Raw genomic sequence first — 15,943 nt, 5'->3', positions numbered from 1 at the left:
TTTAAAGATTTTTTTTTTTTTTTTTGACAGAGAGACAGTGAGAGAGGGAGCACAAGCAGGAGTGGGAGATGGAGAAGCAGGCTTCCTGCGGAGCAGGGAGCACGACACAGGGCTCCGTCCCAGGACCCCGGTATCATGAATGGAGCCGAAGGCAGACGCTTAATGACGGAGCCACCCAGGTGCCCCTAATGATCACCTTTTTAAAAGGAAAGGGACATTTCATATGACAAACCTCATTTGCATCCTGACATCTAGTTGTAAAGAGCTGGTGTTCCCGGTGTGCTCTTCACAGTGGACCATGTCCTTGGCATTACTTGCAGGCTTTGTATTTATATCTAACAGACTGACCCCAGCAGATTGAATCACCAGCTTCACCTGCTCGAAATTCCTTTGACAGAAGTCGTCTTTCAGCCCAGCACCAGGAATTCTAAAGCTAAAATGTAAATAAGCCTAAAGGAACACACCGACTCATGTTCACACTATGGATGATGGCAAATGTGTTCTGAGGTTGGGTTTTGAGGAGAGATGGAAAGGGACCCGGAACTAAGACTGATTAAGTAGCTGCTAGGTACCAGGCATACCCGATCTTTTTAACAAGCTTGGAAGATAGGTATTCCTTTTTTCATGTTTCGGGTTCATAACAAAGATACTCAGAGCATTTAAGTAATTTCTTAAAGTAATATAACTAAGTAGTAGAGACCATGCTTTGTCCACTATACCAAGCCACATGCCTGTGTGTATGGAAAGAGGGGGCTAAGAAGAGAGATCGGAGACTTCATATACTCCAGAAAGTCTCCCCAGGGGCAGTACCAGCATAGGGCCCGGTATACACCCAGTGCACAGTTAATGAATGTGCATGTTGAATGCGCATTGAATGTGCATTGTTGAATGAACTGATGTGAATGCCATCAAAATATTCGAAACACTCATGTACTTAAAAACCCTGTGGTAACTCCCAATGCCTGTAGTAGTAATTCTCTAAATTGTTCAGAAAGCAAAGCACTTAGAAATCATGGTGTTCTTTTTAGGGTATGACAGATATACACATTATACCACAAATTAACTTTCTGTTAATCAGATTTTGTGCAGACAATATCCAGCACCAACAATTTAAGAAAAAATGAAAATCAACACATTCATCCATACATTTATAGTTTTTTTTTTCTCCTAAAAACTGGGGATCTTGGATTACCTTGCAGAAGACCCAAATTTTATGATTTGCTATTCCAAAGTGTTGAATTTCTCCTGATATTGCTCAGAAGAAAAACATAGTCTCCCTTGGTATTACACAGCACACTCCTGGAAAATTCAGTATTTACTAAAACCATGCAAAAGTACTTTTTTGTTTATATTTAAGTGGAGTTGACCAAAGCTTAGATAATAATAAATAGGTTTCCCATCTACATAAAAATCTGATTGGGTCTTGGAAGTTCACATAGGACTCAGGACAATTTGTTGAGCAGGACTGTCCCATACATGACAGAATGCATAGCATCAGTGCCCCAGTACATTTCCAACATGTCTCATAGCTGCCATCTGAGCTTGAACCATTGACTTAAACGAATCTACCAAGAGCCACGAGCACCTGAACTAAGCTGGACTGTAAGGTCTTGGAGGGCACTGGTGATACCATGTTCACCCTCAAAAGTCCATCCAGTGCCTGAAGCACAGATGTCCAATTCATTACCAAGGCGATGAAATGAATTCATATGTCCATGAATGGGAGATTTTGGAGATTCCTAATCTAGTCTTCCAGAACAGGAAGTGACTTGGCACCATAACAGACGTCGCTAGTCACAGAACCAGTGCCACAGTTGAGGCCTCTTTGCTTCTACTATTGTCCTCTTTCTATAATCTCGGCCATCTTCAACTGTGGTACATCACTCATTTAATCTCCAGAGTGACTCAAAAGCATCCCAAGGGGAACTGGGTTTCACCAGTTTTTTGGTTTTGTTTTGTTTTTTAAGATTTTATTTATTTATTTGACAGATAGAGATCACAAATAGGCAGAGAGGCAGGCAGAGAGAGGAGGAAGCAGGCTCCCTGCTGAGCAGAGAGCCCGATGCAGGACTCAATCCCAGGACCCTGGGATCATGACCTGAGCCGAAGGCAGAGGCTTTAACCCACTGAGACACCCAGGTGCCCTGGGTTTCACCAGTTTTAAGGAAAACAATTTCTAGACTATTGCTTTCCACACGTACTCTTTCTTAAAACTGATCCCTCCCAGATAGGCGTCACATCAATTCTCCCTCTCGTCCCCTCTTGTACAATCATTTGTCTCCCATTTTACCAAAGAAAGGGTGGTGTTCCATAGTGCATTGACTGGAGGCCTGTAAAATTTGGGAGCAATAAATGGACAATTTTAAATATTGGGACCAGCACAGTCTTCTTCAAACAAACTCCTAAGGCTTCCCATCTACTCAAAAGCCGAAGAGCCAGAGCGGACCACACATTTTGCAGGATTTGTTGCAGGAGTACAAATAAATGTGTACTATCCCATCAGATATCATGCCTAAACACTAGGAAAGTATAAATTGAGCCAACAAATGATTTGACAAGGTAAGTTCTAGTCTCTCCTTTGACAAACATACCTTCCAAAGGTCTTAAAGGCCAGGACCAACATTATGATCCTAGGACTTTCACGGGCTCTCTGTCTAAGTGTGAACAGGTAGCCTGTTCCCTGCCCAGCCGCCTTTTTTCTAGACCTCTGGCCCTACCTACCTCGATGGGCCACATGTGTAGCTGTGTGGACGGCTCAGCTCATACACATCCAAGCTCCTGACACAGCCCCTGCAAATGCCCGTGGGCTTCTGGGGAGCACCTCAGGGGCACTGTTCTCCCTGAGAGACAGGCCAGAGAGGAGAACTCAGCGTACCCTACTAGTTCCCTAAATTCTTTGCTTATTGGAGAAGAGGGATACTGGCAGGGGGAAGCCAGAGCAGAGGCCCCTCTTGCCCAGCTCTGAGAGCTGTAGTGGTTGGAATAGTAAGCTACAAGAACAGATACAATCTGGCACACTGAGAACTTCCTGCCCTCATCTCTCCTGCTTTCTCCCTCCACACTCTGGCCACATGGCACCCTCTGGCCCCCAGACTGTCCTCTACTTGGAATGCTCTTTTTCTCAGATATCTTGTTCTCAGCCTTCTCAGGGCAGCCTCCCCTCACATCACTGTTTGCATCATAAGGCCCTGCTTCCCCCCCTGCATTCTGTCCCTTTCCCCTGCTTCACCTCTCTCTGTAGATTAGTCATACTAATATTCCACATATTCACTCGCTCCCTCATCGGTTCATTCATTCATTGTCTCCCCTCGTTAGAATGTAATTTCCATGAAGGCAGGGATTTTTGTCTATTTTGTTTATCCTTGCCCAGAACACTGCCTTATAAATAGTAAACAAGTTACAAAGAATGCTTGCTTGCTTGATGTTCAAAAAATAAAAAATCAGTGCAGGACTTTGTGTCTTCCCCTATCTCACCCATGAGGGAGACGTTGGACATTGGAGTAGGGGTATCCTGGCCCACACTGGGATAACCTGACCTCAGATGAAATGCAGAATGCTGAGGAATGACAATTTTCATTTACCATCCTCCCTTCACTCATCTCCCTTAAATTGTCAAAGAACAGGTAATTCCTGAGAGAGAATCCCATGAAAGTGAAGCAAAAACACATTTGAAAGGGCGGTCCTGCCTTATTTTACCCAGAGGCCAAATGGGTGGCAAGACTCCATACCTCTCTCTTTTGCTTTTCTTTCTTAGAATAGGACAGAATTGTGGAAATCACCAAACAGGAGCAGACTTCCAACATAAAAAGTTTAAAATCCCATGGAGGAAATGGGATTGATAGGAGACAAGAAGAAAAATAAAGAATATAAAATATCCAACTGTTAGAAGAATCTATGCCTGTCTTTTTTTTTTTTTTTTTAAGGTTTCTATGTAGCTTCAATTTGATCTATTTAAAAGGTGATTTTTTTTTTTCAAATTATTCACATCTTTGCTGTGCTGGAAATTATATCCTTTGCGGGACGCCTGGGTGGCTCAGTTGGTTGGACGACTGCCTTCAGCTCAGGTCATGATCCCGGAGTCCCGGGATTGAGTCCCGCATCGGGCTCCCAGCTCCATGGGGAGTCTGCTTCTTCCTCTGACCTTCTCCTCGCTCATGCTCTCTCTCTCACTGTCTCTCTCTCAAATGAATAAATAAAATCTTAAAAAAAAAAAAGAAATTATATCCTTTGCAATGATTTCAATTTATAATGAAAAGTTCTGGATGATGATCTAAAAATGGGAAAATGTCTACAAAGTTTTTCCAAGATTTTTAAGGGATATGCAAACAAAATCTTACTTTTTTTTTTTTAAAAATATTATTTATATTAGAGAAAGACAGCATGAGAAAGCACACAAGCAGGAAGGAGAGGAGAGGGAGAGAGAATCCCAAGTAGACTCCATGCAGGGCACAGAGCCTGCCTAGGTTTGATCTCAGAACTCCGAGATCACATCATGAGCTGAAACTAGGACTCCAATGCTCAAACAGCTCTGCCACCCAGGTGCCCCAAGCAAAATCGTATTTAAAGACCATTGCACTGTACCGCTCTTTTAGTGGTATACAGCTATGTAAAGACTAACCCCAAAATTTAATGGGGTAAAACAATCATTTTGTTTTTTCGCATCATCCTTTGGGTTAATTAGACTCAACAAGGCAGTTTTCTGCTGGTCTCGCTTGAGGTTTCTCACGCAGTTGCAAGCAGATGGCAGCTGTGCTAGAAGCAGGCGTCATCTAGAGCGGGGAGGGTCCACAAACTACAACCTGTGGGCTCAATCTGCCCCACAGCATTTTTTGTGAATAAAGCTCTACTGGAGCACAGCTGCTAGCATCCCCTCGGGTACTGTCTGGGGCCGCTTCTGCACTATCAGCAGAGTTGAATAGTTTCATCACAGACCATATAGCTAACAAAGTCTTTGTATGACTTATATTAAGATGCTGTAAACATTTGAATTTTCTTTAATGCCATTGGATCTTTAGGAACGTCAAGCTGTAAGCCTACTCCCAACCCAAGAGAGAGAAACAGAGAGAGAAGTAGGCCAGTTAGCAAGTGAAGCCCTCGGGCTATTTGCACAGGCCAAGGAATACAGAGGTTGAATGAGTATTAGGGGAATTCAGTCAATAATTTTGATCCTTTTCGTCCTTAATAGTAGGTTGATGCCTAAATTATCTAGGGGATTGCATAATTTAAATATCCTCTAATGCAGAGGAGAGTGTCTTTTCTCCTAACCAAACAGTTTAGGAAAGCTTTTTTTTCCATTGATCTCCCTTAGGAAGGAAAGGAGGCACACATCTTTTGGCTCTGGGCCCACAGAGGTGGACTAAAAGCTATATAGTACCAGGGATGTTCCCTCTTAGTGATTAAGTTTGTTCATACATATCAGATTCATTCAGCTACAAATGTTGAGTGAATTCGGTTGCATGAATTGCTTTTATTTTTTAAAAAGATTTTATTTATTTATTAGAGAGAGAGAGAGAGAGAGAGAGAGTGCACATGACTGGAATGAATAGGAGAAGCAGACTCTCTGCTGAGAGTCCTGGGACTCTGGGATCATGACTTGAGCTGAAGGCAGATGCCCAACTGACTGAGCCACCCAGGCACCCCCATTTTTCTTCTTCTTCTTCTTTTTTTTAATAAATCTCTTTCTTAAGGCATTTGCACATGTTGGTTCTTATGGTTGGAATGTTCTCCCTACTTGTCACCCAACTAAAATCCACTTGTCCTTGCCACAATATGAAACCTCACTTCCTCAGAAAAGCCTACTTTACCACCCTGTGAGGGGTCCTTCTTGCCCTGTTCCACAACACTGTAGTTACTCTGATTCTTATCCCAAAGTATCAATTAAAAATGTATTTATTGGGGCACCTGGGTGGCTCAGTGGGTTAAGCCTCTGTCTTCGGCTCAGGTCATGATCTCAGGGTCCTGGGATAGAGCCCTACATCAGGCTCTCTGCTCAGCAGGGAGCCTGCTTCCCCATCTCTCTCTGCCTGCCTTTCTGCCTACGTGTGATGTCTGTCAAATAAATAAATGAAATCCTTAAAAAAATGTATTTATTTCCTCATTTAACATGGTCTCCCCTCTGTGCCATGACAGCAGGAAAGAGCCTGCTTTGTTGACTTCTGTATTACTATTTACCCAAGAGCACAATTTCTGGAACACAGTCGTTTCTAATAAATATTTGCTGAGTGAACAAATGAAAACTACAGCAAACTGTAAGGACTATAAATGTAGTGGCAAAATATTTATATAATCCTTCGAATTAACCAGAAACATTTAAGATTTACTCAAAATTACTAAACAGCTAGTATTTTGGAAACCTGAAAACATCTTTTGATCCAGAATTATTGTGGGTCTTATCCTTTAGAAAGGAAATTCATGAAGACCGTCTTAACTTTTCTACTCCTGGTTTAGAATAGTGTTTATCACATATAGTTCTCATTGTTTAAAGAGATGAACCTTGCACATTTGCAAGGTTTTAAAATTATTTTCCTCTACATTCACACACCCAGATTCAATAAACGCTTTTTCTATTTTATAAAACCAAGGGGCACCTGGGTGGCTCAGTTGTTAACTGTCTGCCTTCAGCTCAGGTCATGATCCCAGGGTCCTGGGTTCAAGCCCCACATCAGGCTCCCTGCTCAGCGGGAAGCCGCCTTCTCCCTCTTCCCCTGCCTGTGTTTCTTCTCTTGCTCTCTGTCAAATAAAATCTTAAAAAAATAAAAACTAAAAAAAAAAATCAGATCCCAGAATATTCACAGAATCAAAGCATTAATAGTCCTTTATTACAATTTTAAGGTGTAAATCATATATGTACGAGATATATGTAGAGCTCCTGAAACCAACAGTAATATCATATTTAAGATGTGATTTAAGGGCACGGAGCCTGGCTAGGTTTGATCTCAGGACTCCAAGATCACAACCTGAGCTGAAACCAGGAATCCAATGCTCAACCAGCTCTGCCACCCAGGTGCCCCAAGCAAAATCATATTTAAGTTGAGAAACGGCCAGTGGCTTGCTGGTAATGTTTTTTTACAATTTTATTTGACAGAGAAAGAGACAGACAGACAGTGTGCATACACAAGCAAGCAGAACGGCAGGCAGAGGGAGAGGGAGAAGCAGGCTCCCCACTGAGCAGAGAGCCCAAAGTGGGGCTCAAACCTAGGACCCTGAGATCATGATCTGAGCCAAAAGTAGTCGCTTAACCGACTGAAGCCACCCAGGCTCCCCGGTAATATTTAACATGCAGCTCCCAAGGAGAGAAAATATTTTTTGTAGCATTTGGTGATTTCCCATATGTAAATACTCCTGCCATGATAATTTCAAGGTACCGACCAGACATCAACAAACACAGAGCTGGGAATGCATGCAATTGGCTCACAGCCGGAATGAGCTGGCTCCACATACCACTGGCTCTGTTGGTAATAGCTAGTAATTATAAACTTGCTAAGTAATCCACCTCAGAGAAAAACCTTAATATTCCACCCTGCTTCACAATCTTACTCCCTAAGAACTGTATGTGATTTTTATTGGTGTGATGAGAAATAGTTTATATTTAAAGCTGCACGTAGTCCTGACTATCAAAATTCTGGGAACCCAAGCTCCAAATCATTAGGGTAAAAATTTTAAGTATGTTATTACATTGCTGAAAATAAACTTAATTTACTTACTTAAACATATGGAGATTTTCTGCTTTTAAGGGTAGAAGACCACCTCCCCCATCCTTCTAACAGAATTTATAAGCAATTCAATGGAAGGAGAAATACTAGACTTTAAAAAGAAACCACTGACTACATTCGCATGTCTTTTTAGGAAACGTCAACAATACTTAAGTCACACACACAGAACTGGCTTCAATAAAAGCTTTGTTTCGCTTTTTACAAAATCAAAACGCAGAACAGTGCAGAATTCATTTTGGTTACTTGGGCAGAGGTGGTACTATATTCACACCCATCTACGTCCTTCCTGATCTACACACTACAGGTCGAATTTGGCACTGCTTTGAGTGCAGGGGTGGGAGGAGGAAGCTGGACTGCACAGTGCAGGGGGAAGAGGTGAGGAGAGGTATAAGCAAAGGGCAGCTGAAGAAGGATGGCCTGTGGTCAAGAACTTCAGTAGGTCAACTAACACAGGTGAAGAAATGGGTCACCGATCAGGAACATCTCGTAACTGTTAATGTTCTGTTAATGTTCTGGAATTGGTAGGTCTGTGCCCCCCTCAAAATTCCTAAGTGGAAACCCTACTCCCCAGTGTGATGGTATAAGTAGCAGGGGGGCCTTTGGGAGGTAATTAATCTTGAGGGTGAGGGCCTCATAATGGCATCAGCACCCTTGTAAGAGATACAAGAGGGCTTGCTTCTCTTTTTCCATCATCTGGATACAAGGAGATAGCCCTCTGCTAACCAGTAAGAGGGCCCTCACTAAGAACTGAATCAGCCAGCACTCTGAGTTTAGCCCCATCAGTCTAGCACTAGGAGATATGTTTGTAGTTTAAGTCCCTCAGACTGTGGTAATTAGTTACAGCAGCCTGAGGCAGACCAAGACACTTAGGAAGCACTATTGCAACCCTAGGAACTAAAGCTTCATATATGTACCATACTTCAGTGCCAGCTTATCAATTTAAAAACAATCACCATAAATGAAATGATCAAATATGTAAGAATGCTCACGAGTATTAAAAAAGAAAAACTGGAAATCACCTAAATGTTCAAAAGAAAGGGAGTCAATTGTGGCATGTAGATTTGATGGCAGATGCAGCCACTGAAATATTTTTCCATAAAGTGGGTTGAAAATTTATATAGATCCCTCCAATTTTGATTTAAAATCTATGCCTAGAAAACAAAATGGGAAAACATCGAATGATTAAATAACCTATATACTGAAATAAAAGGGGATTTTTTTCATTTGGTTTTTTCCATACTTTTCAAATTGTCTGCAAAGACGTTTTATGGAAGTGAGAATGTTGCAAATTTTAAAAAGGTTAAACCACTTAACAAATACATTCTTTGGAAAGTATGTAACTTTAATGCTTTTCTCAAACTTCTTAACCTACTCATCTTGCTGAACCTTAGTCCAACTCACCAGGTAGTCTGTGTTCAGCCAAGCTATCCTACGCACCGCACCCTGAGCGGTAGAGGGAAGCATATGGGTGCTGGGCTGGCAAACAGAGGCTGTCCCCTCCATAGCCAGTATTCAACAATTACAAGCTAGATTAGTTTACAACGTAAGCAAAACTGAATTAAAATGTTGAGACATTGTTTAATGTTATTTTAAACATACGCACTTTCACATTCTTATACATAACACACACACCAAATCACCAAACTTGTCCTTGTAGTATGGCCTAAGTCAGTGAAATGACTGTTTCATCTACCTCAGAATTCCACATTTTCCCATTAGAAATCTTATTTTATATCATAATTAAAGATTACAGAAGGTAACTATTACCTGGTGGATCTCAATTAAGACTAGGCTGACAAAAGGGGCCTTAGCTATCATTTGTCTTTGTGGGGAGTGACAGTCATTTGATTTCAACCACTAAGTATATCATTTGCAAAAATCCTAAAAACAAATGGTTCTGGGTACTATTATATAACCTGCGTGCCTCCGTTTCCTTATTTGCAAACTGGGGATAACATAGGTGTTACAGGGTTATCAAAGAAGACGTGAAGTATTTTGAAGCGTCACACATGGCAAAGCTAGGATTAGAAATTCTTTACTGCTGGAGTTCCTGTGGCAGCTTAGCCACTTACTAGTTCCAGGACACCTTTCCTCTTCAAAAGGATGGTCATTTTTAAGAGGAAACACTCCTCTGCCTGAGACATCTAAGTTACATCATACTAGTAACAGAACACCTAGACTGAGGAAAGGTCAAAATATATAGAAAGCTCTTTTGGTGACTAGATTTCTTTGCTTGTGCAAACAGCCTGCCTCTGCTCTCTATGCTCCCCTGAGATTAAAAATAAGCTTGACATGATCTGAAAAAATGGTCTTAGAAGGCAATTCAAATGAACTAATGTACATAGAACATTAGAAAATGCTTGGTACTGTCTAAGCACTGTAAGAATGAGCTACTCTCACTCTTTACACACTTTTATATTATTAAGAGTTGTTAGTATCACACAGCTTTCAAGAATAAATATAACCAAGGTCTGTTACTTTAATTTCTGAAATGATTATAAATTCAACATCAACCAGTTTGAATTTCATTAGATCCATGACAAGTTTTGTATATAAGAGCTCATTATTTGCTGAATATGAAGTTCCAACCTCTCCAATATAGACCATTTTGAACTGACCTAAGGAAATGGAAGGTTTAAATAAGATGGTGTAAGATTCCATCCCAAAGAACTTATTGAACACCGTTATTCTGTCCTGTCAACATTGGTGCTGAAGGAGACTCTATGGAAATTATTCAGAGGAATTAAAAGAAACATCCAGATTTTTTAAGGGCCACTTTTCTCAAACCGTCCAAGTCTTCCAGAGCTGCCATCAAAAAATTCTACCTATCACTAACCTCCATTTCCTGTTTCAGAAAAAGCAATCACCTAAAAATAATGAAATCCCCAAACACCATAGAAATGGGTATACTAACAAATTACAACAGCAATAACAGATAAAGCCTTTTGATTTTTTTATTACTCAAGACTGCTTCATTTTTTTATTTAGCTTTCTGACTCTGTGCTTGTGCCTTCAAAACTTTCACAACGATTTTCTGCTCCTCGATAAGGAAAGCACGCTTGATCCTAGAAAGAAAAATATTAAATTAACACTTATAAGTAAACGAAACCTACAAGTACAGACTAAACTAAATTGCAGGAGCTGCAATTAGATGGGCAGACCGTTTGGCTGAAGATATTCCTGCACTGGCATTTAAAGCAGGATAATCCCTCAATTCTATGCTGATTGCACCTGCCCTCTTCTTCTGAGTCATGAAGGAATTATGTGTGCAGAATCAAAATGGTGGGTTAAAAGATATTAGCAAGAGGCAATATCTCAAGTGTGAAGATTCTACAGCTTCTCTGTCTTAAGGTACAGCAGTAAATTCATACCCATTTCACAAGACTTTATGAGATGAAACTTGGGAAAGAGATGCAATTTCTGTACTCTGAATCTCCATTTAGAGAGAAAGTACTTTTTATTAATGACTTTTATTACAGTGCATAGGACCTGACAAACAGCTGGTTCTCACTACCATTTGTTAAAAGCAAAGTTACCTCCAGAGAGAAATTAAATTCCCAAAAAAACCTGTCCCACCTACGCTTTTTTACTGGTACCCGTTTATCTAATAACCCTGCCTGATAGTCCTGGGATTTTGGACTCATTCCCTAAAAACTCACTCAAAGACCACACTCCTCTCAGAGTCATAGCTAACACTAACCTACAGACTACCAGCAGACCTACTCCCAAATCTCTTAAGAGCTAGGGCCTGTAAATCCTATTTTTAATAATGTGCCCATGATTATGTTTAGCAAAATCTGGGAACCAAACACTGGTAAAAAGCCAAACCCTTTTACCTTAAAACTAACTCATGACCCTCTCATCTCCAATATACCTTTCCAATCTCATTTCTCATTCCTTTACGTTCCTTGCCTACAATGCCCTTTCAACTTCTTGGGCAACATTTACCTATCATTCCAATGCCATTCCCAAGAGTCCCACCAACTTGAAGGTAATTACCTCTTCAAAACTTCAATCATAGTTCAGCTTTCCTGTATTTCATGCAAGTTACATTGATTTTCTATTTGTATTACTATAACATGCCTTACCATCCCCCTACAAATTAACTCCTGAAAGGCAGAGTGAACTTGCCAAGTTTGGTGCCAGATTTGGTTTAGAAACTTACTTTAACCATTTTATAGAGCTGAATAAATTGGAGGCAACCCACCTTAATGAACCAGCTCCTTAACTTGTGAAGACCAACTTACCTCACAAATTCTTCCACTTAGTCTTTGGAGGCAATTCATGTTTATAAAATCAGTTAGTTTAAAAGCAAGGGCCTCAATAAAAACTAGAATGAATCCCAGTGCCGTCCCTTAGCGGCTATGTGAATTTAAACAAGCCTTGGTTTCTTCACAAGAAGTAAAACAGAAACCTGTCCCAGATGGACTTGTGACAATGTTTATCATCAAAACACCCAGTAAATGTTACCATCACAGACTCCACCGTTTCCACTCCTCCCTAGGCCACTACCAATTCTTTCACGTACCCAAGTCCTGTCCTCTACCTGGAACACTCTCATCTCCTATAACCCTCTCCACCCAGCCTTTAGGTCTTAATGCAGGTGCCAGTGCCTCAACCTTCATGAAGAAGAGGAACTGAACTGTTCCAAGCACTCACCTTTTGTTCAAAGAATATGGTTACTATTCATTCTGCTGTAGGTTTAGATTCTGGCCCACCAAAGGCCCTGCTTGAAACCCATCAATCCCTCCATGTTTAAGAATCAAGCTAAAAATCTGTCTTGTAAGGGCCTTCCTGATCTGTGACTTGTACCTTTCATCTATTACCTCCCACAACACTGCTCCAGCCACACCAGAACAACATCTAGTTATTTTGTTTTTTTAAAAGATTTACTTTAAATATTTAAAAAGATTTGACAGATAAGAGAACAGAAGTAGGCAGAGAGAGAGAGAGAGAAGCAGGCAGGTTCCCTGCTGAGCAGAGCTGGATGTGGGGCTCGATCCCAGGACCCTGAGATCATGACCGGAACCAAAGGCTTTAACCCACTGAGCCACCCAGGTGCCCCACATCTAGTTATTTTGTTCCTACACTTTTAAGACCTTCCACTCTCCATCTACCCGAGTAACCTACAACTTACTAGTTTCTTATCTGCGTCCCCAACAAAACCAAGGTCAATTTAATATCTACATCTAGCCTAAGAATGCCCCGAAATCTCAAGTGAATTAGTCTGAACCAGCATTATTTATTAGTCCGCAGAGCACCAATTATCCCTAGTCTAGGAAGGATTCCAAAATACGCAACTTTTGTTTAAGTTCACTAGTCTTCTATGATTAGCATGCAATGGAACCAGACACATGCGCACACAAGTTTAAGAAGTCCACTGGATTTAAGAGTTATATTTACCTGTCACGAACACACTTGGCACACATGGAACCACCATAGGCCCTGCTGACATGTTTTTTCGTTTTAGACAACCTCATAAGCACTTTAGGCCTCACAGCACGAACCTGCAAAGTCAACGCTGAGATTATTTTGATGGTTTAACAGAAACTGTCCTGGATTTGACATGTGGGCAGGCTAGGTCAGAACAGGAAATGGTATACTCATTTATCTGAAAGGCATTTCACTGCATCTGTCATTTAGGCTTTAAAAGTCTATGCTCTTGACAGACTTGGTTCATGGATAATTAGCACTTCTCAACCTTCCCAATGGCGACCTCTCCTTCACTCATTCTCTTACCAAGGTATTAATGCTCACTAGCTCTTGTTATTCATAACAGAAGGATCACTTACTCCTCGAAGTCGGCCTGGGCACACGCCACATGCAGATTTTGGTGCTTTCCCAACCTTCTTGGTATAAAGGTAAACGATTCTATTACCTGGGGTTCGGGACCTAGGAAGTGAGAGGATAGGGAAAAGCTCAGCATTCTGCAGAGTAAACAACAATATGTATTTGGAATTTCAGAAATACTTACAGCCTAGTTTTATTAGAGGCTGTATTGTAGGACAGCCTACGACGGTAGGTCAAACGCTGGACCATTCTGAATGCCTGAATTAAGAATGGAATAAAACTGAATTGTGGAAATAATTACACAACAAAACAGCATCACCTAATTCATACATTCCATATACATATTCTTATATACAGTAATCCTTAAAGTACCTTATGAAAAGAACTCCATACTTTAAAACTATTTATATTTAAAAGTGATTGGTAAGAATGCTAGGAGGCCCAGGTTTGTTTTCCTGATAGTCACCAATGATGGCACTTGATTAAAATCTGCCAGACTTATTTCTCAGTAAATCTGATTCGGTTTGGCATGGTGTCCAGAAAAGTGTTACTAACAGGCAAATTTACAACAGTTTTTAAAGGAAAACTGCACCTGAACATTTAAGTTATACCCTCACTTATGCCATCCACTGGAATACTGCACAAGGGGCTACCCAGGCTCCTTGTCTCTAAAACAAGATTTTTACCGGGTTCACATGGCTGTCACTAAGATTAAATGACAGAAGCGAACCTGCTCAACCTACTGGCGTGCCTGTCCTACAAAAGATGCTCAGGGCTCAGTGACTCAGCCCAAAGTAGCATGTGGGACAAGTCAAGCGCCAACTAATACTTATTTTGGTATCAAAGTGTCTTTGAATTACAGCATCTTTTTTTCCCCCCTCATTTACCAACAGAAAATAATACTGAATGAGGTCACTTAGCAAATCGGATATGCAAGTACACACAGGAACCGTTTTTCAGTTAACCACTCAAAGTAACATGAAAACGTAAACAAGACTTGAATCCTCATTTTTTAACCCCAAACTTCGCAATCACTACATCACATGCGATGTAAAAGAAAACAACCTTCATTTGTTGGTATAAGCTCCTAACATTACACCAAAACAGAAGGTTGACACCAAAGGACAATGCGGGAGATCCAAACAGTTACCATTCCGTTTACAGCTCTAAAACCAAGACAGAATACTCCCCTTAACATTTTTTTTTTTTTTTTTAAATCTCCCTTGGTACTGGCCTTGGAAATGAAAACATTCTGAAATAACGACCCGGACATACTGGTCGTCCGCCATCCCAAAGCCTAAACATATATGCAGGCCCAATGATAAAATGTGTGCGTAAGATATAAAATGTTCTGCGATGCCGCAGTCTCAACCTGCCGGGTGACAACTCGTAGGTCTCCAAACGCGACTTCTAAGCCGGCCAAGGCCCGAGCTGCGAGCTCTCCAGGTACTCCTGGCTCGGGAAGGGAGGTCCGGATGGATGGCTTTCTGAAGCTAAAAAGCCGGGGCCCCGCTCACCACCAGCCTTCCTCCTGAACCTTTAACCCCACGCCAGTTCAAAGAGCTAAGCCTGAGAGATCCTGGCTCCCCCAACTCCCCCGATGGCAGCCGATTGTAAAAGGAGTAGGGATACTGAGACATAAAAGCCAACCATACCTACGGAAGCCGTCCCCGGAAGAGGAAAACGGAAACGCATGCAAGTTTAAAGGTTAACTCTAACTGCGCCGGATGGGAAGTTACGTCAGAAACAGCGCCGCCTTGGTGTACGGATGCCTCCCAGCGCCCCTCAGTCAGAGGGAGATGCATAGAGCTGCCATGTTGTACGGCAACTGGCTCGCCTGGGAGCCTGCACGTTAGCCCTCCGCAGCAGTGCCACACAAAGCTCTTCCGGGAATCGCTGGAGAAACAAATGCAAATAACAAAGGGACCTGCAAAGGGCAGAGGTGGGACAAAGTCAACTCTTTTCATTCTGAGGGACGCACGACGCGTAGAACCCAAAGAGCACTGGCTTTGTAGTTAGTCGAGGATTTAGATCCCAGTTCTGACACTTGTTACTAGGTGACCTTTGTAAGAGAGTAAAGAGAGTAAAGTTACTCTAAATTTCCCTTCTTTTTTCTTGTCATTCATCCAAAGCACAAGGTTAACAAATTGGATTTAAATCTAGTATCTGCTAATTATTAGCTGTGTTATTTTTTTTTTAATATTTTATTTATTTATTTGACAGGCAGAGATCACAAGTAGGCAGCGAGGCAGGCAGAGAGAGAGGAGGAAGCAGGCTCCCCGCTGAGCAGAGAGCCAGATATGGGGCTCCATCCCATGACCCTGGGATCATGACCTGAGCCGAAAGCAGAGGCTTTAACCCACTGAGCCACCCAGGTGCCCCTTAGCTGTGTTATTTTGAGCAAGTCTTTTTTCTTCTAAGATTTTATTTATTTGTTTGAC

The 15,943-nt window shown here is 41.5% G+C and overlaps 1 protein-coding gene across 1 annotated transcript; it reads right to left on the bottom strand.

The window, feature by feature from the left end:
* Positions 1 to 10,661: 10,661 nt before the first annotated feature.
* On the bottom strand, positions 10,662 to 15,202 carry RPL34 (ribosomal protein L34). The gene is made up of 5 exons (XM_032333106.1): positions 15,158 to 15,202; positions 13,687 to 13,760; positions 13,505 to 13,604; positions 13,116 to 13,219; positions 10,662 to 10,777 (listed from the first exon to the last, which is right to left on the bottom strand). Exons 2-5 carry the CDS (start codon positions 13,749 to 13,751, stop codon positions 10,693 to 10,695), a joined length of 354 nt encoding a protein of 117 aa, XP_032188997.1. The 5' UTR covers positions 13,752 to 13,760; positions 15,158 to 15,202; the 3' UTR covers positions 10,662 to 10,692.
* Between the last annotated feature and the right edge of the window lie 741 nt (positions 15,203 to 15,943).

The sequence above is a fragment of the Mustela erminea genome, chromosome 2 (genome assembly GCF_009829155.1).
Source record: "Mustela erminea isolate mMusErm1 chromosome 2, mMusErm1.Pri, whole genome shotgun sequence".
In the NCBI taxonomy this organism is placed as follows: domain Eukaryota; kingdom Metazoa; phylum Chordata; class Mammalia; order Carnivora; family Mustelidae; genus Mustela; species Mustela erminea.
Note: the sequence above shows the minus strand (reverse complement) of the source record. Positions and strands in the feature narration are given on the sequence as shown.

Bases quoted from the DNA above. Each gene is read 5' to 3' on its own strand.
- RPL34 (XM_032333106.1), bottom strand. From the start codon at position 13,751: ATGGTCCAGCGTTTGACCTACCGTCGTAGGCTGTCCTACAATACAGCC. The intron at 13,605-13,686 runs GTAAGTATTTCT...CTCACTTCCTAG, and splicing joins GCCTCTAATAAAACTAGGCT to GTCCCGAACCCCAGGTAATA. The intron at 13,220-13,504 runs GTAAGTGATCCT...TTGACTTTGCAG, and splicing joins GCCCAGGCCGACTTCGAGGA to GTTCGTGCTGTGAGGCCTAA.